The sequence below is a fragment of the Hesperophylax consimilis genome, chromosome 4, assembly GCF_061612785.1.
Source record: "Hesperophylax consimilis isolate HC1 chromosome 4, BYU_Hcon_1.0, whole genome shotgun sequence".
NCBI lineage: Eukaryota > Metazoa > Arthropoda > Insecta > Trichoptera > Limnephilidae > Hesperophylax > Hesperophylax consimilis.
In genome coordinates, this window is record NC_142839.1 from 15,252,245 (window position 1) to 15,272,135 (window position 19,891).

Below are 19,891 nucleotides of genomic sequence, written 5' to 3' on the forward strand. Positions count from 1 at the left end.
AATATATATCATGTAAAAAGCCCACCAGGACTTTTATAATTAATAAAAAATAAATATTTATTTATTGTTAATTAATTGTTTCATTAATGGACGGAGAAGACCTCACGCATAGTTGGACCTAAGAGCCACTACTAATTAAGGTTAACATCTTGTGCCTTCCCAAGAGGTTCTAGGATCTACATAAACTCCCTTCGGAAGAATTGTGACCTTCAAGTCATATGATGAAGGGCGATCAGGATTTCCAGAAAGGCTCCCACCCTCCACTATCAATAAAGCGACCACATTATTTAATTTAAAAAAAGGAGTTTCGAACGTCGATTAAGGTAGTATATACTCAATCATCGTTCATCTTGGTCAAGATCACAATCCTTCCGAAAGGAATTAATATAGTATTTAGGAAGTTTATACTGAATCTGAATTTATGAGAGGCATATGATGATACATTTAAAAAAACTCACACTTTTCTACTCTGATTTTACATTCGTATTTTGCATTGGGATCCGAACTCTAAAGAGATCGATCAATAATTTGTTTTTATAAGGCAGATACACTCCTTTTTAAATATATGCGAATGAATTAATGCAAATCTTGGATCGAACTGAAACTTGGAAGATAGATCAACTTTTGATGGCAATCACGCACACACAGCACGCCGACTATATGCATTTCTCTGAAATTGGATGACAGTTTATATCTGAAATAAGTGTCGGTCCTACCTAATCAAGATTTGGCGCAGTTGTTAGCGCGGTTAAATCCATTCCCTGGGGAGGAAGGTTAATCCTTGGTCAAATCAAAAAAATCTAATCATTGAAATTGGCTACTAGCCGGTCCAAGAGATGGAGAAATTAGTTCGAATATTAAAAATAGAAGAATTATTTTTTTTTGAACTTTGTTTTTTACGAGTTGATTTTTTGATGATGCAGGTGTATATTTTTTCCACTCTGCTTTCCGTTCATCCACGTCTCCCCTAAACATAATGTAGTATGCGTGTGACCTGTGGTTGTGTGCGTGATATTATACCTGATAGCAGTGATTGAATGACGTACATGGTTCAACTTCTTGGTAATCAGATAAAAACATTTTTTGAAGTATTTGTTTTTTAACTGGCACCATATATGGTCTAAGATTATTTTTCGTTTAAAAATAATCTATAAGGGACAAGTAGGTAGGTAGGTATTGCATTAAAAAATTGAATTAATTCTTATCTGGTTATGATTTTGTTGCTGAAAACTTTTTTTTTGCCAAAAAACAGTAAGATGGGTTGATTTGAAATATGGCTTCGTGCCGTGCACCGTCGGTACCTACACCAGATCAAACACTAGGTACCAGCATGAAATTAATATTCCCAACTAGCCGTTGGGAATTTTGAATGAAATTTGAATTTTGAATTAAGAATGAGTCGTTCATAAGCGAGCCGCACAATTGAGTTAGCTCTTTTTGATGAACCGTATTCGTATGATTCCCGGTAAACCGTACCACGGCTCAATTGAACGGTTAACCTTTTTATCAGGAGACGTTTTTCGTACCGGGCGAATCGTATCATGCGAGCGCAATATCATACGCAGTATTCTCATTGCTCATACGCTATGAACTCACGGCTCCCGTTCAATTGAGCCGTCGTTCAATTGAGTAGACTCTTTGAGCCGTATGAAAATATTGAGCCGGTACCATGGCTCTTGCTCTTAAGACGAGACAATACCCTACGACCGTGTGACGGTGTTCTATTCACGTTCAAATAACGTTTTTTTTTAATAATCCATTGATTTCAAATTTAGTCTATGATATAATCACATATAATAAAACTTGTATATTCAGAATTAGTATTCGTTGACCTATGAATAGCTCCGTAATATTTAACCACAAAATTTTTCATGAAAATCCTTTGAATGGAATTGAATGGAAAAGTGCATTTTTGTTTTTTTGGAATGTTAATAATATAATGCCAAAGAAAACATTTATTGAATGTTAGATAAAATTTTGAAATGCACATAATAAATTGTTCTAAAATCGGTGTGACCTACCCGGTATATATTTATTTGTTGACGCGCTTTTTAGGAGATTTTACAAATAAATCGTCTGCCTCAAAAAACTGCCTCAGTAACAATATTTTGTATTTGTTTAGTGATAAATTGAAAATGTCCACTGACTCGATATAATTATTTCGCTGCAGAAGTATTCTGGGCAATGCGGAATACATATTGTTTCTGCTATCGTGGTACGAGAACACGCCGTCAGATGGAATGCAGGAAAACACTTCTTCTTCTTGACATATAAATTTATTAATTCACAATATAATTGCAGAGGATCTTATTTTCCTCTGCTCAAACTTAAACTGAAAGAAATAAAGGTCTAGTTTCCTTTATTCTTCAGTTTTCCCTAGGTTTACATAAACCTAGTAATTATCTCACGACTGACTGCGTAGGTACGCATGTACCTACCAGTTATTTCAAAACTAGCTCCTCCGTAGGTACGCCTGTACCTATCAGTTATAGCAATACTGTCCTTTTTCTGGGAGGTATCTGTATTTAAACTATATTCTGAAGGACATATTACAAAAATTAAGTTGTTCCACAAAAAACATTCTTAAACATAAAAGATAATGCACTTAACTATCCTAAATGATACAAACGTGACTTAAACAATACAAATATTTTAAAGGAATTATTTTAAGGGAGATGAAACTTTATTTGGGGTTTTTATTACTATGGGACAGGGGTGGGAAAGATATTAGAAAATATTTTTAGGCATAATGGTTTAACTAGGGTGATCATAAAATAGAGAGCGAACAGCTCTATTTGAAAGCTGCCGCCGCTTGAAGAAAGTGTCACGAATTCTTAAATCATAAATGATATTTAAACAAGACAATGTTTTTTATAAAAATACCAGGTCAATGAATTGTTTTATTGTAGGGTCGAATCTGCAAATGTGGGAAACTACACTAACTTTGAAAATACGAACTGTGAGAACTGGCCTGAAGGCTAAATTTTATTGAGCAATATGTAAAAGTCGCATTCTGGAAGATCCACATATGGTAGTTAATCACCAGAATTTCAGCAATGAGGAATACATATGGTAGTTAATCACCAGAATTTCTGCGCTGAAAACAAATCCCGACTTCACGACAATTCTGGACTATCAAATATTTCAGTTCCATGTTATTAAATTTGTTGACAGATATGAGGGATTATAGCTATACAAGTGTAAGGGGGTATTTCACTATGTCGGGCTAAATATCTGACTAGCTAGCCGTTGGCTGGCTTTAAAGATCAGAATAATTTGTTGACAGACTGATATGAGGGATTATAGCTATACAAGTGTAAGTATGAGTATAATATTCTAGACTGCGTCTCGCTTGGCTTCGTGATTGGTCAAATTTGTATGACTAATTTTATTTGCTATAAAGTATAAATGATTATACTTACTGATACAGAGATAAGTATTTCTCAATTCATATAATCCTCTGTCTGTGTTAAAATTATTCAAATACATTCAAAACACAAATAAAGTGCTGGATTGAGATTTAAAACTAGACCGAAAATTTAAAAAAAAAACAGGTACGGCACAAGATTCTTAACTGCTCGGAGTCGTAGAACTATGCCATATATTATGTTGTGAGTCTGAAAGAAGTGGGAAGGGGAAGAAGCAAGGGTGGGGAGGAGAAAGTTTGGGAATTAGCTGGCCCTCTAAATAAATCTGGGCACTAAATGCGGCTTCAGCCATTTCAAGCAAAGTTTCAATTCCAGTGTATCTACTAACCACTCTGGAACGAGGAACAAATTGGAAAAATAGTAAAAAAACAACAGATCTAAACGCTTCGGCTTGGGCTCTGACGTCACCTGAATCCGATCAAGATACCTTCGTTTAGCGGTTGACAGCAATGGTGGCGTCATCTCATTAAAAATACTGTAATACTGACACTCCAGATTGGGCCTGTTTCAAAGAGAAAAGAATATTTTGAAAATTAAAAATAGTTGCAATTTGTATGTAAGTCGGCGAATATTGAAAAAAAATACAGGTATTCCTCATTGTTCACTGGAAAAAATAAATAATCACATGCATTTTTAATATTTTACTGCTCTACCCTGATAAGCCCCGATAAGTAATAGGCGTGATTACCATAAATAACACGATAAATTAAGAACATTATTAGTTCTGAGTGCGGTTGAATAGTATTGTCGAATAGTATTGTTCTGAGTGCGGTGTCTCCAAGGATTGTTATCGCTCAAAATTCTGTGTGTTGATTTGAATAATTTATTTATTTAATTATTGCTAATTTATTGCGAAAGCTACAAGTGAATTATTATTAAAGGCACAACGTAGAATTATTTTACAGACTTTACATACGCTTTTAAAAAAAATTGGATTTATAAAGTCCTCAAACCTTCTCGTTTAGAAGCCATTATTTAAAATTTTTTTTTTTTTTTTTAAATGTATCTCGGAAGCATTTAAGATATTACATTTACTACTGTGCCTACTGCAATTCAATTTGCTCAAATATCTCTATTTCTATCAGTATTTGATTGCACAAGAAAATACGATAACCGTTCATTTAAATGGGACGCTAATTACACCTACGATAAGCAATTAATTTTCTTTTGTGCACAACTAATTAAATATAAATGAGAGGTAAATTTACATGGATTATTGTGGCTTAATTTGTTCTACTTGCTTTAAAATTTGGTTATACGTGCTGATTTTATAGAGTTAGATTTTAAAAATCTAATACTATAAATTGCCTTTTTACCATATTTAATATTAAATTGTTTATCTTTAACCATATTGAAATTTGATCCAAGTAGTTGTGTATTTTGAACAAGAGCATTTCAATGACCATTCCTATAATATATAAGGCGTTTCATCAGCAAACAGTTTCAATAAATAGAAGTGTACCTATTACAGATTCTTGTGGGACTCCTAGTTTCACATGGTGATCCCACGATATGGCGCCTCCAAATGTTTCTATTTTCAGATAGTTCTAGTTCGTTGCCAAGTAGTCTATTATATTTGAAGTTGGTGGTCGATATGTTCCAGTCTAACTATTCTTACAGTCAGTTCATTCAGTTTGTGTATCTAACAACAAAATCGCTACCGTTTTAAATGTTCAACAGTTGCTAAAGTGTTTACGCCCTTTAAATTTTCCAGTGTACCTATACTGTAATGGCTACAAACTTTATATGTATTTGAATTGTTTTCAAATATTTTAATAATCTTAACTATAACATATAATATCGGTTTGTCTCTCACTAAATACGTGCGAAATGTGAAATTTCTTTTTGTCTTTAATTTCAAATGCATTTTTCTTTTATTTTAAAGTATATTTATTCAGTTTTTTATAGAGGTACCTACATATTTTATTTTAAACAAATTTATAAAACTGAGCAACCAGTTTAATAAATTATTTTATTAACCTAATATCATGATACTTAACATTACAAGGCGTCGGTATTTTAGTGCCATATTAAAAATTCTGTTATAAAAAAATTTAGGTATGGATTGTATATTATTTATTTAATTTATTGGCATTCTCAGACTATAAAAATATTACCATTAGTTATTTCGGCTACTGGCATTATACCTAGCTCTCTCATTAAAAATTTAGGCGTATTAGATCTATCAAAATATATATATATATATATATAAAGATGCAAAAGTCGGTCATTTTGAATACATGTAGGATAACGAAAGATTTTTCAAATATTTATGTTGAGGGATCAGTAGGATTTATAGGTCCTGTTAGAAGTTCTACCGTGCCGAACCCTCTGATATGAAAATATCTAGAGTCGGTGAATTATTTTCCCATTTGATCTCTGGTGGGTTGATGTGTTGTTCTTGTATTGTTTTAATAATAATAATACCTGGATGACTTTTATAGCGCCGTTTTTGTGCAAAAACACCTCAAGGGCGCTGTATTTATTTTGCTTATATAATGCACTTGCATAATGTTGATTGACTAGATGATCATTTGTGGAAAAGTGTGTGGAAGGGTTTAGTTTTTCCTATGGGGAAGATTTAACCCGGACATAAAATCGGAAATTTAAAAAAAAGATTATGGGCCAAGGTGTTTGTTTATAAAAAATGTAGATATTGTTTTTCTTGTTCCACGGAGGTTGAATTACCTGCCTGTTGTGTTGATTTTATAAATAGGGGCCTCTTTTTTAATGCCTTCGGGTAATGTGTTAAACATTTAAAGAACTTTATGCTTCTATCTCCGACTACATATTGCAATTTATTAATCCATTCGGTGCCCAAACATCGAACATACTCTGTCAACTACCACACGCCATGCTATTTCGTTTTTTTTTAGGTCTTCAATTAAATTCATCTTTACGACATACCCTTTGCTATTGAAGGCTTTGTTTCTATTAGACACTCATTACTGACATCTATAGTACATACTTGATGAATAATTTGAATCCTCAAGTGTGCCCCATAATGTATTTTTAACATAAATTATAAACACGAACAGAATATTTCGGAGCGGCGAGCTGGCCATAGCAATCACTCACTAACACAAATAAACAAAGAAAGATAAACACTTGCACGTCATAATGGGTTCTATGAAGTTCGGCAACGACTCTCTAACTTTTTTTACATTTTATATTTGATATTGCACTAGTTTATTTACACAATGTTTTAAAGATTTAAAATTAATATTTTTTTTCTCGTGGAATATTGTTGAGCATGGCCAAACATATAACGGCACTTTACATTCTGTTCATTGTTTTTGGTCTAAGTTTAGTGTTTGAGCAAACATAACAGTTTTTATAAGGTTTTTGAGTTTTTTCCGTTACGGGTATAGGTCTCGGCATATGTTTAACTAGCATTTTGGCAGATAACCGTAATGGCGCCTCTTGTGACGTACGTGGACCAATTTCAGGGCGCGATGTAATATAATATTTTTCTAATAATTGTATTATCACAGGAAAAGTATTTTTTTGGAAATAATGGTTTTGTGCACTATGTACGAATTCAGTAAATATACATCGATTAATGAAAGAAAAGTTTTTGTACCACTTAATTGATTTTCTTAAGGAATTTACACTAGTTATTATCATATCCGCTTTTTCCACTAAGCTCATGTTTTTTGTAATAATCTTGGATACGATTTGGCTTCTAAATTACTTCCCCAGTTCTAAAATTTATTTTCACTTTTGAAGAAACTGTATCATCATGAAGCGTTATTAACATGTGAATTTCTGTTTTGTCGTGCCATTTAAATGCCATCAGTGAATTGGAATACTGAGAAGTAATTTCCCCTTTCTTCAATTTATTGAATTTTGGCATTTTTTTGGTCATCACGCAAAAATTTAAATATATGCCTTTTCCGAGGTAGTCATTTAACGTAGTAGTGACAACAGCTCCTGAAGCCACGAGATAATGACATCCGTCCAATCACAAAAATGAATAATTATATCTAAAATATAACCTGTCTGCCCATTGCACAAAACAAACATTTTTTATTCCTAATCGAAGGAGGTTGGATGGAATATATTGTTTAAGCTTAAGATGTCCTTTGAACTCTATAATTTTCTTCTCAATGCATAGATTTCCATATGGCACCATTGTTTCCTTGAAAATTTTTCGAGTGTGATTGACTGGAATTTTAATTTTATTTAATTTATCACCAGGAATTTGAGTTTCAGGGTCGGACATATGCAGCATACTCAGCAATATCTGGTGACGATTTCTGGCCATCGTCTTGCCAAAAATATTACTTGTCAGAAAGGGATCTTTTGACCAGTGCTCTGCTATCGTGTGATGCTTATTTCTGGTCATTAGCATTGTCACTGCAATATATATGTAGAGTTCATTAACTGATTTATCTTACCACCTGCGAAGCCGTGAATGTTCAGAAATTATTTTATTTTGAATAGTTGCTTGATATTATTTGTTCGTCTCCTTGACAATTTCTGACATTATATTTGTACGAGTATTTAGAAAATGCTTAAAAAAATTCCCGGAATTTTCTGATAATAATGGAGTCTCAATTATTCCATATGGAAAATCATTAAATTGATGAATGATTGGTACAAATTTCCGGGATTCACAGTCCAATTTTATGAAGAACTTGTTTTGGTAACTTCAGTCTTCATAGGTTCATCTTTATTGTCACTTAGTCAATTTTTATTTTACTTTTTACTTTCCTCAATTTCAGAGGCAAGATCGAGGACGAATTCTCTTATCTCTTCTTCACTGAGATCGCGTCTTGCCATATTTAGGGAAATAAAAAGGTATGTTTCTTTCCGTTTCAAAAATGTTTGTATAACAACACACACAAAATAACGAACAAAATTTAAAAAAAAACTCGCAAAATATATTTTCAATTCAGGAATAAAAACACGAGTCCACGTTTCCGCCGAACAAAAAAAAAACTTTTAGAACCACGCAATTGAGAATGCGAAAACCATGTGATATCCACACACACTACTTTACGATGGCGGGAGATTTAAACAACTGTGCCAAGAAATCTGTAGATCTTTTTATACATACAATATAAATTATTAAGTTTTATGAGAGACGCCTTTAGGAAATAGTTCATAATATTTAAAAAATATATATTTAGCCCCATTTACCGTTAGAACTTAGAAATATCATCCTAGAAACATTCATACTCGCGGTTTACGCCTATCCATGTGAATGGTGGTCATTGAGTTTTAATAATAAACATCTGTGCTTCTATATGCCTGGTGATGTAGTAGTGGTTCACATTTTTTTTAAATATTTCATTATTCATCCAGCGTTTATTGGTAATCTACTCTAATATGTGTGAGAAGCACATTACATTATAAAATTTGGCAACGTCATTTCCATCAAGAGATATGTACACTGTAGATGCATTTTCACATTTAATTTAGTTTCCGTATCATTTTAAAGGTATTTTATGTAAAATAATAATACACATGTCAAACATAAAAGCTCAAGATTGATTAACGATAAGACCATTTTGTAAAATATTTGTACATTACATATACAGGGTGTCCGGAAACTCGTAGTACAAGCGGGAAACTGGTGAATCTACATCACATTTGGAGTCGATTTTGTAGTATATTTTTTTTTTATTTGAGCTTTCGTTATCGAGTAAATCGAGTTTGAAGTTGATTTTTTTTTTTTTTTTTTATCAAATTCTTATAAATTATTACTGAAGATCAAAGTACCAGACTAATTAAAACTATTTGAAAGTAAAACAAATGAAGAAACTCGGATTTGAAGCATTATTTTGAAATCACCCTTCATTTAACCCGGTGTAATCATAAAATATTTCTGCTCTGCAGGGTTAAAACATCTGTTATTCAACCCTAAACACCAGAAAAAACTTTAACCCTAAAATAGCCGAAAAATATTTTTTTTTGGTTTTTTTTTTTTTTTTTGAAAATGCTCAAATTAAAAAACTTTATGTTTTTTTGGGTTCTCCATGTGGTGTAGATTCTCCAGTTTCCCGCTTGTACTACGAGTTTCCGGACACCGTGTATATTAAACATCTTTAAAATTTTCAAATTATTAATTTCATTCATCTACTAACATTATTATTTCAGTGTTAAAAAAGGGTAGTTTTTAAAAATGGCGACACCGGAAGTAACTCTTCCTGGAGGAAAAAAACTAGTAGGAAAGGCACTGACAACTGACAGCGGATTTTCATACAATGCATTCTTTGGCATTCCATACGCTCTTCCTCCTGTAGGGAATCTGAGATTCAAAGTAAGAAAAATCAAACCATCTTTATTTAATTCGCTTTTGCTCTTGTTTGTATTACTATATCTTATATAATAATATATCAAGGTTTAAAACTTATAACCCATTGAAAGAGACAACAGAGGAAGAACAAAAAAAAAATTTAAAAAAACTGTAAAAATATTGTTTTGATTTTATTCATAAAGATTTCCATGATATATATGTTTTCTTGCTTGTTAGTTTCAAAAAGTAATTTTCCTTTTAATTTATTTACGTGTATTTTTTTAAAATAGGTTCATAGTTATCTATGTCCTAATACATTCGTTAAATATATGTATATAAATTTTACAAATAAACACTTTTTTGAATAAAACAATCACATATTTTAATTAATCATTTTCTTTCTTTTTTTGTTAATTAAACTTTTGAACATAATATTAAAATTCAGGTTTTTCATAGCTTTTGTTTTCTATTTATACTACTCTTCCATTAAAAGCATTTTCTTGTGGATGGAAGAGGAGTGTACATTTGCGAAAAAATAATGGTGTAATAATATAATGCATTATTCGGTGAAATAATTAACTAACTAACTAAACTAACTAACTAACCAACACGCCGTTTCCCCGCAGGGGTAGGCAGAGAGGACGGACCGCCAAACAACTCGGTCTTGGCACACACTCCTTGCCTCATTCACATTCATACATCGTCTCATACATACTCTTCTATTATTCTGACTCTTGACATGGCCCGACTCGAGTATCTGATTCACTTGATCGTGCCATGTCTTCCTCGGGCGTCCCCGACTTCTGCTACCATTCACATTTGCATCATATATCCTCCTTACACTCCTATCTTCGCTCATTCGCTCTACATGCCCAAACCATCTAAGCGTCCCTTTCTTAATCTTACTCATTACGCTTACATCAGCCTTGCACTCTTTGCGGATCTCCACATTCCTCACACGATCAAACATGGTTTTACCACACATACGCCTCAGGGATCTCATTTCAACAGCATTTAATCTACTTTCATCCTTTCTTTGCCAGTTCCATGCCTCACTTCCATACATCAAGGTAGGTACCAGCACTCCGTTGTGGACTGCTAACTTCGCTTCTTTGGACAATTTTTTGTTAGCGCCTACGGCGTTTAGTCCTCCATTAACGGAATTACCTGCATTTACCCTTCTTTCGATATCTCTGTCAGCCTTCCCATCTCTCGTAAACATACTTCCTAAATACACAAACTCATCCACCTGCTCCAAGTATTCCCCATTCACAATTATATTGCACACTGTTTTCGTACTCTCTCTTTCAAACACCATTACTTTAGACTTACTTACATTCATCATTAACTCATTCTTCATGCATACTTCGTTCATCCTAGACACGAGAGACTGTAGATCATCTATACTATTAGCAATCAGCACCGCATCATCAGCATACAACAGGCAACATACTTTAAAATTATTCAAATTCGCGCCCAATCCCACCTCTTTCAATTCTTGCATACAATTATCCATGTATAGATTGAATAACCACGGTGACATTACGCAGCCTTGTTTAACACCTTTTGTGATATCAAACCACCCCGTAAAACCACCGTTTACCCTAACACATGCAACGCTTCCCTCATACAGAGACGCAATTGCCTGAATCAGATTCGTATTCACTCCATACTTGGACAACACCTTCCATAGCTTTTTCCTGTCGACTCGGTCGTATGCTTTTTGTAAATCTACAAAGGCACAGAAAAGTTTCTGGTTTTTTGCCAGAAACTTCTCAGTGAGCATACGCAATGAGAAGATCTGGTCCATGCACCCCCTTCCACTCATGAAAGCACCTTGCACATCCCATATTTTATCCTTTGTTTCCTTTCTTACTCTTTCAATCAAAATTCTACCATACAGCTTGCCAACTGAACTAAGCAGGCTAATAGCCCTATGATTCCCACATTCCATACGTGACCCTTTACCTTTGTATAATGGCATGATCACAGCCCTTCTCCAATCTAAAGGCGTGTAACCTTCCTTTAAACATTGGTTAAAAAGATTGCACAACCATGTGAGAATTACACGGCTACCTCCTTTAAAATATTCAGCAGCAATATTGTCAAACCCAACAGCCTTACCATTCTTCATACATTTAATCGAGCTTTCTATCTCATCCATGCTAATTTTGGTAACATTCACTCCATCGTCATTCATATCTGATTCGCCACTGGAATCACTGTCATTCACTTCGCTTTCGAAGACTTCCTCGAAATAATTCATCCATCTCTCTTTTATTTTTTCCTCATTCGTCAACATTTTTCCATCTTTTGATTTTATCACTTTCATGCTTCCGTTTTCTGGGCCACTCCGGGACCTTTTGACTTCTTTCCAAAACAACTTAATGTTTTCTTGGAAATGGTTTGTCATTTTCATTCCTTCTTCCTCTTCCAGGCGTTTCTTTCGTTCTTTCACTCCAACTCTTACTTTTTTCTTACATTCCTTATATACTTCTTTCGCTCGATACTTCTCTTCGCTGGAAGCACTGCCAGCCGCAATCAGACACAACCATGCTTTCTTCTTTTCTGAGACCAGTGCTTTAATCTCATCATCCCACCATGCATCACCTTTCTTCCTACCTTGCGTACTTATTCCACAAACCTCCCTAGCAGATTCACAAAGACACACTTTTATGTGGTTCCATGTTTCGTCTATGCTTAGACCATCCATTTCCTTCACATTCAATCTTATCTCTGCACAATTCACATACTTACTTCTCACATTATCGTTTTGCAGTTTTTCTATTTTGACTCTTGTCGGAGCTGGTACCGTTTTCACTTTAGAGCGCCAACCGCGAAAGAGGTTTACTCTCGACACTACAAGAAAGTGGTCAGTTTCGACCTCAGCCCCTCTGAAAACTCTTGTGTCCTCGGTAACAGCTCTCAACCTAGAGTCAATTACTACAAAATCAATAATTGACCTCTCATTTCCTCTTTCCCACGTATATTGGTGGATACCTTTATGATCGAAGAAAGTATTCGACACAAACAGGTTCCACTCTAAACATACTTCAAGCATTCTGTTCCCGTTGTCATTCGTTCTTTTATCCCCAAACATACCTAAGACCGAATCAAATCCGTCACGTCTAATTCCCACCCACCCATTCAAATCGCCTGCCATTATAATCCTTTCTTTCATATTTTTTAGTCTCATTTCAACATTCACACCAGTCCAAAAATCATCTTTCACTTCATCGCTTTCAGAATTAACAGGGGCGTAGCAAATAACAAGAAACACCCTTGTCAAACCGATTTTAAATCTGATCCACATTATTCTCGGACTTACACATTCATACTGCAACATACATTCAATCATTCTGGGAGACAGTAGCGCTGCAACACCTTGACAAGCCCTCTCCGTATCTGGTCTCCCAGACCAAATGACGAGCCTATCATTATGCTGCATTGTACCGCTACCTTTTTTCATACTCTCTGTTATACAAAGTACGTCCAAACATTTGCTCACCATAGTATCACACAGTTCGTTCATCTTTCTTTCCATTCCTCCTCTAATGTTCCATGTACCAATTCGACATTGATCACGTTCCGTCCTCCTCTTTGCGCCACCGAAGGGTTGGCGATGTGATGGATAGCGAACCTCATCGACATCTTTGTCGGCCATTCCCTTCCACGTACTACTTAAACATCTTAATTATACAACTTATCATATCGTTACACACATAAAACAAATAATACATATTTATACGCTTAATATAACATTTAACTTAACAAATAAACTACCACTAAAAATAGTTATTTTATCACTATATAATTGTTTTAAAACACTCCATGTAGACAGCAAACCAAAGAGCGCGGGTTCATTCCGATTTCATCCTTCATTTCCGATGTCATTATTCCACGCGCGGAAGGGCACGAGCGGTGGGGAGCGGAGGTTGCGGCAGGGGTTGCATGAGTCGCCAAATGACTCTTTTCTTGTGCGGGTTCAGGGTAGATTCCGAGAAACGATGATTCTGTGGCCTAAGCAATGTCATATGGCCCACATTCTATAACGGCACTGAATAAGCACTGTATGCGTCGGACAGCGGGGTTTGCAGTATTGGTGCGGGTGGACGAGGGGCAAGGGGCAAGGGCCGAAGGGATGATCACATCTGGTGAATGTTCAAAGCACTGATCTCGTATTATAGGCACAGGAATTCACACATCTTAGGATTAACAAAATTATTTGTCACCTTTTCTTAAAGTCGTTATACGTCCACACTGGTCACAGTAAAATTAGTTTTTAGTACACTTAAGCAACTTAAATACAGTAAGGAACATTTATTGACACTTTTAAGGGCGGAATATATGAAATTTCACTTGTAATTGTCGAAGAAAGACGAGACCGACCAAAACACGTCAGGCTGCTCCGAGAGCCCGACCTATTGAGCCTGAATTAACATATTTTTAAATTAAAGATTTATGTTACAAAGTAAAAAAATAATTACGAAATTAAAATCCATACAAATTGTTGTATTTGGAAAGAAGAAAAAATATTATGGAGGATAAATAGGGATAATAAATAATAATTTATTATCTCTGTAAAACAACTTTTGACTCTGGCATTTTTTTAACTGTCTTGGTTGTGTTGATAATACATCTTACGTAGCTACTTAAATCTTTAACGTAATTAAAATCGGTCATTGTTCTGGCCACTAATTTTATTTATCTTATCCGTTATTAAATACTCCTCGATGTCCTCTGATCTTTATTTGTATTTAAATTTTCTAGGATCCTCAGCCATTACCCAGTTCATCTTTGGAAGTACACGATGCCTCTGTTGAAGGAAATGTGTGCCCCCATGTTGACATTTTCTTCAGGAAATTGTATGAAGGGGTGGAAGACTGCCTGTACCTGAACGTTTACATTCCAGAAGGTATCACTGAGGATCCTAACTTACCTGTGATGTTTTATATTCATGGGGGCGGTTTTAGTGCTGGATCAGGTAACAAAGAAATTTATGGACCAGACTATCTCATTGACAAGAATGTGATCCTCGTCACCATAAACTACAGGCTTGGTCCTCTTGGATTCCTATGTCTACACACCCCTGAAGTTCCTGGAAATGCTGGACTAAAAGATCAAGTAATGGCCTTGAAATGGGTGAATGACAACATCAAACAATTTGGTGGGGATCCAGATAACATCACCATCTTTGGAGGAAGCGCAGGAGCATCGTCAGTACACTTCCACCTACTGTCGTCATTGGCCAAGGGATTATTCGCAAAAGCAATTCTTCAATCGGGGTCCAGTATTAACGAATGGGCTATCCAATCGAACCCGGTAGAAACCGCGTTTAAGTTAGGAAAGTTATTGAATTTCAAATCTGACAACAAGGAAGAGTTACATAAATTCTTGTTAGAGGTTGACGTACAAACCATGGCGACGCAATCCGTCGCTAAAGAATTGACACTGGAAGTTGAGATTGCTTTCGGCCCAGTGGTCGAGAATTCATATCCCAACACGCAATCTTTTATTAATGAACTACCGAGAGAGCTTTTTAAAGCCGGTAAGTTGAATAATGTTCCAACGATAACTGGATTTAATACCAATGAAGGGGTTTATTTATCGACGAGACTCGAAAATAAGGATAAATTGGAACATTTTTTTGATGATATTAAAGAATGCATCCCTAAAGACTTACAATCAAAACTCAATCCCGAAACAACAAAAATTGTCATGAATAAGATAACAGATTATTATTTTGCAGAAGATGAAAAACTTGCTGAAAACTACCTCACACTTATGTCAGACTTTGCTTTTGTGAAAGACATAGATTTCTCTGCAAAATTTCTATCTCAGTTCCATGAACAAACCTATTACTACCAATTTTCCTATAAAGGCTCTTTAAATATAATGAAGTTGTTATGGGGAGTAGAGTACGATGGGGCCTCTCACGCAGATGAATTGGGATATTTGTTTAAAGTGAGTTCACCGAAGGGTGTAGTCAATGAGAAGGATGTCAATGTGATTAAAACAATGACAGAGATGTGGACCAACTTTGCTAAAACTGGGTATGTGATATAAAATTATTTCAATTATCATTATAAAAAATAGCGTAAGCCTGAAATTTCTGATAAATTATAATAATAAATTGTATTATTCTCGTAAGGTAAAACTGGTGTCGGTTTTACCATTGCACAAATTAAAACTTAATAATACAAGTAGTTACTGTTTCATCTCCGGGTTTCTCGCGAACTGTCCTGTAATACCCGACAGCTAACGCCATCTGTGGGTGACCTAATAGACGAATCTAGTGGGTGAGCTCATACACTAATTCAAGGATATTGTAGTTACTACCGGATTCAACCAAAATACAGTAATTAATACGCCAATGCATTTAGTAAGCTCAAGAAAGTTGCATTGATTTATGAATTCCAGATAGATATAATAAACTTGTAATAAATATGCTCCATTTTTATGACGGGTTATAGAGCTAATTTTTAAGCATTAATACATGTCATAGGTACAGACATTTTTTTTAAGGAATTCGTGAAACAATTAATAATGCAGACATAAAATAGAGTGTTATATTCTTACTTCTATTATTTCTTATAACTACTACTTTATGTACGTTTTTGAATATTTTTTGAGTTTCTACCTTTATTTTTTTTTATCTCTGTAATATATTTGTGTGAAACAGTTTTATGGAAGCTGAAAAATGAATGAATAATTATGATAAAAATTTAATTAAAATCAAATTTAATAATATAATTATTAAGTTCTGCAGGTATTTTTACGGTTTTTGTTATTGTTACAGCTGTTTCGGCTTTCAAGGCCATTTTCAAATTGTTGTTTTAGCCACGTTTAGACGACTTATTAATATGATTCTATTTTACCCCCTCCCAATTTAAAATGATTTATTACCGGTTAAGCTGATTTACTGATAAAATGATTGTGACAATAGATTTCATATTCTGTGGGGGTATTTTGAAGTCTGTTTTCCTCACATTAATGTTATCTTAATTGTTTAATAATGATGTGGCAGTTATTTATTTATTTAAATGTGTTATATTGTTTAGGTTTTGTGAATATACTTAGAAGCGGGAAATCAATAATTTTCCTTACATTATTAATTAATGTTATATTAGGGTCATTGATTATTTTATGAAACAGCTGTAACAATAGCAATTTTCTTGAAACAGCTGTAACAATACCAAAAACCAAAAAATACTTACAGAACGTAATAATTATATTATTAAAAAATTTAAAAATTAAATGGAGTTCTACGAATTAAACTAAACGTAAAAATTAAAATGTATATCCAAATTTCCTTCTTGTACTGCCAAAGAATCTAAAGAAATTTTCAGTTTTTCATTATATAGAAATTGTTTTGTGTTGGTAACAGTTAATATAACTACCTAAATCTTTAGAAATATAACAGTAAATAAATCACTCGAGACTATTGACACAAATACATAAAATAGGTTTTCCTAATAGGTTTTATTTTTATGTTTCAGTAATCCAACACCACGCCTAACCGAGAACGTAAAGACAGTCTGGGAACCAACAGGAAATAATGTGAACTGCCTTGACATCAACGAAGAATGCACACTGATTCAACATCCGTTCAAAGAAAGAATGAAATTTTGGAAAGATTTGTATAGTAATAATAATAATAATAATAATGATTTATTGTCTCCTTTTCTTAGTAAATTATAAATCTCCCGTGCTGAGGATTTCATTTACATATTATAATTTAATTATAAGAAAATTAATATTACAACAAAGTTACATATGAATTTAATTATGAACATATATCATGTAGTATAACTTTTTTTTTAAAATAATTTTTAAATAAATAAGATAGTGTTTTTTGTATAGTTCAGTTTAGTAGATTCTGTTTTAGTCTGTGTTTGATATCAGTATATTTTCTATTTCAGATCTCCCTATATTAAGTATCCAGCTTTTTATTTGAGATTTAAATGTTATAATGTTGAGGTTTTTGAGTGAGAGTGGTATTTTACTGTAGAGTTTAATACTATGATATAAGAAGCTTTTTTGCCCAAAAGTTGTATTAGTAGTTATTTTTTGGATAAGTTTTTGACCATGAGAACTAGTGTTTCTTAAAGTTCATCGTTGTAAATATCTAAAAAACCAAATATTCAAAATATTTTCGTATTTCGCAATGGTTTTTGGGTTTCAATAAATAATAAAAAATAAAAATAAACTAAGTTTTATGTTAAAAGTTCACCCTTTTGTTCAACTCCTTCGGTGTGAACCCTTAGTCTATACTACAATAAATTTTATAATATAAATATAATATAGCCCGAATGCAGGAGAAAAATAAAATTTAATATCTGTAAAATATATTTATTTTATATCTATGATTTTATACATATTATACAACAATACTTAACACGAATTTTGTGGATCACGCAAAAGATTTATTTCAACACTATTCCTAAATGGAAGTTGTATTTTTGTAAACCAGTCAAATCGCTATATTTTTTAATTTAACTTTCTTTTAATTTTGTTTCTTGCATATATTATTTTTGTAATGTAATTTTATTTTTATTATTATTTTCTCGTGTTTCAAAAGTGTCTGTCATCATAATTGTACCACCTACATGTAAAAGCCCTCTTGGCGTTAAGCGGAAGCTACAAGCCAAAAATGTGTATATTCTTGGTAAACCTTATATTGTAGGTAATGGGCATTAAAATCGATTGACAAAAAGAGTCAAGAAACGTTCGATTTCAAGCACAAAACTGGTTTTTATTTATTTTGTAAATAATTTTATAAGAAAGCAAAAAATTTAATCAAGTGAAACTGTCACAGATAATCTTGGCTATAATACTGAATTTTTAAAAGTTGTTTCCTTTACGCGTTCATACATTTCTATTGAAAAAAACATTTTTTTAGTAGTATACATTTATATTTTTTATTGAGTAATTTATTATTTTATTTGTATTTTACTCAAGCGAAACGCTAGGAAAACTTTCAATTTATCTAAAACATATTTTTTGGTATTCATGATGTATACCAATTCATTATAAAGTTTAATCAAAATAGTGATTTAGCACTAAGCTTCGCCTTAAATAAATAAATAAATAATACTAAATAAAGATCAAATTTCGACTACCGTAATTCGGTCATGTGCCAAGTCGGGAAGTCGAAAATCATGTAAAAACTTTTCTTTAAAACATTTATATCAAAAAAACTATTTATAAAATATAAAATGATTAAAAATATATTTTATTTTCTTTTAATCCCATTCATAACTGAGTAAAATCTTAACTAAAGAGGAAGCACTTCATATAGATAAAAGTGGCCCCACTGGTTTAAAACCTATCATGTTAGGAAAACAATACAGAGCACAAATCTTTCGGTTTGTTGTCATGAAGGAAGATATTCAATTTGCCTGCAAACAGGCGTTACGACTAAAACTAAGTAGTATTGACAATAAAATAGGCCAATGCGCACACGTTTCCCCCTACCATACTGATGAACTTTGGAAAGCAAACCCAACGATGTACTCATTTGGGTCAAGGATGACAAAATTCGTGAAGCGGAAAGAAAAATACGACCTCGTCCAAACTCCCGAGTTGCTATGCTGTAAGTACTATCACCCCTATTAGAAAATCTACTTTCAATTCACTCGGACCCAGGGTTGCCAATGCATATGTTCTAATATATCCGCTAGATATGTTAAAAATCCCCAAATTGGGCAAAACAACATTACGATTCCCCACGAGTTTGTTTTGCCTCCAAAATGAAATAAAATTCTATTATCTAGTTATATTCGGATTTTCTCTGTCGTTCGGGTTTAAAAAATTGCTGCGAAAGTAAACGAAATTATAGTACGTTCTAACTTTAAATAAATTGTACCTAAATGTTATTTTTCAACATGGTATACAATATAATTTAGAAATACTCTTTTAATCGGTATTATTTGTGACAATTCTCATCATATTGTAGAATCCCCGTAATTTCACTACACCAACGGTCTCCCCACGAAATACCCAATCGGTTTAAATTCTTAGAAATTCCCCGCAATTTGAGGAATTATTTACTAATTGACAACCCTGTTACATCCCACAATACCAATCCAAACATGACTACCCCAACTCGGGGAAACAAAAGATATTATTTATAAATAATGTACTTCGCAATCTGTGGAAAACCTTAAACTATTTTCTGTTTTTCATTTGACGTAGGTATTATAAGGTATGTAGGTTT

At 33.4% G+C, this 19,891-nt stretch overlaps 1 protein-coding gene across 1 annotated transcript; it reads left to right on the forward strand.

Annotated features, from left to right (window-relative positions):
• Positions 1–9,572: 9,572 nt before the first annotated feature.
• On the forward strand, positions 9,573–19,641 carry LOC149424268 (juvenile hormone esterase-like). The gene is made up of 4 exons (XM_089631055.1): positions 9,573–9,696; positions 14,443–15,725; positions 17,172–17,317; positions 19,631–19,641. The coding sequence occupies exons 2-4, from the start codon at positions 14,617–14,619 to the stop codon at positions 19,639–19,641; spliced, it is 1,266 nt and encodes a 421-aa protein (XP_089487181.1). The 5' UTR covers positions 9,573–9,696; positions 14,443–14,616.
• Positions 19,642–19,891: the final 250 nt, after the last annotated feature.

What these genes read in the sequence shown, in the direction of transcription:
- LOC149424268 (XM_089631055.1), top strand. Translation starts at nt 14,617, where the DNA reads ATGTTTTATATTCATGGGGGCGGTTTTAGTGCTGGATCAGGTAACAAA. An exon ending in ACCAACTTTGCTAAAACTGG is followed by an intron (nt 15,726 to 17,171) that starts GTATGTGATATA and finishes TTTATGTTTCAG; the next exon opens with TAATCCAACACCACGCCTAA.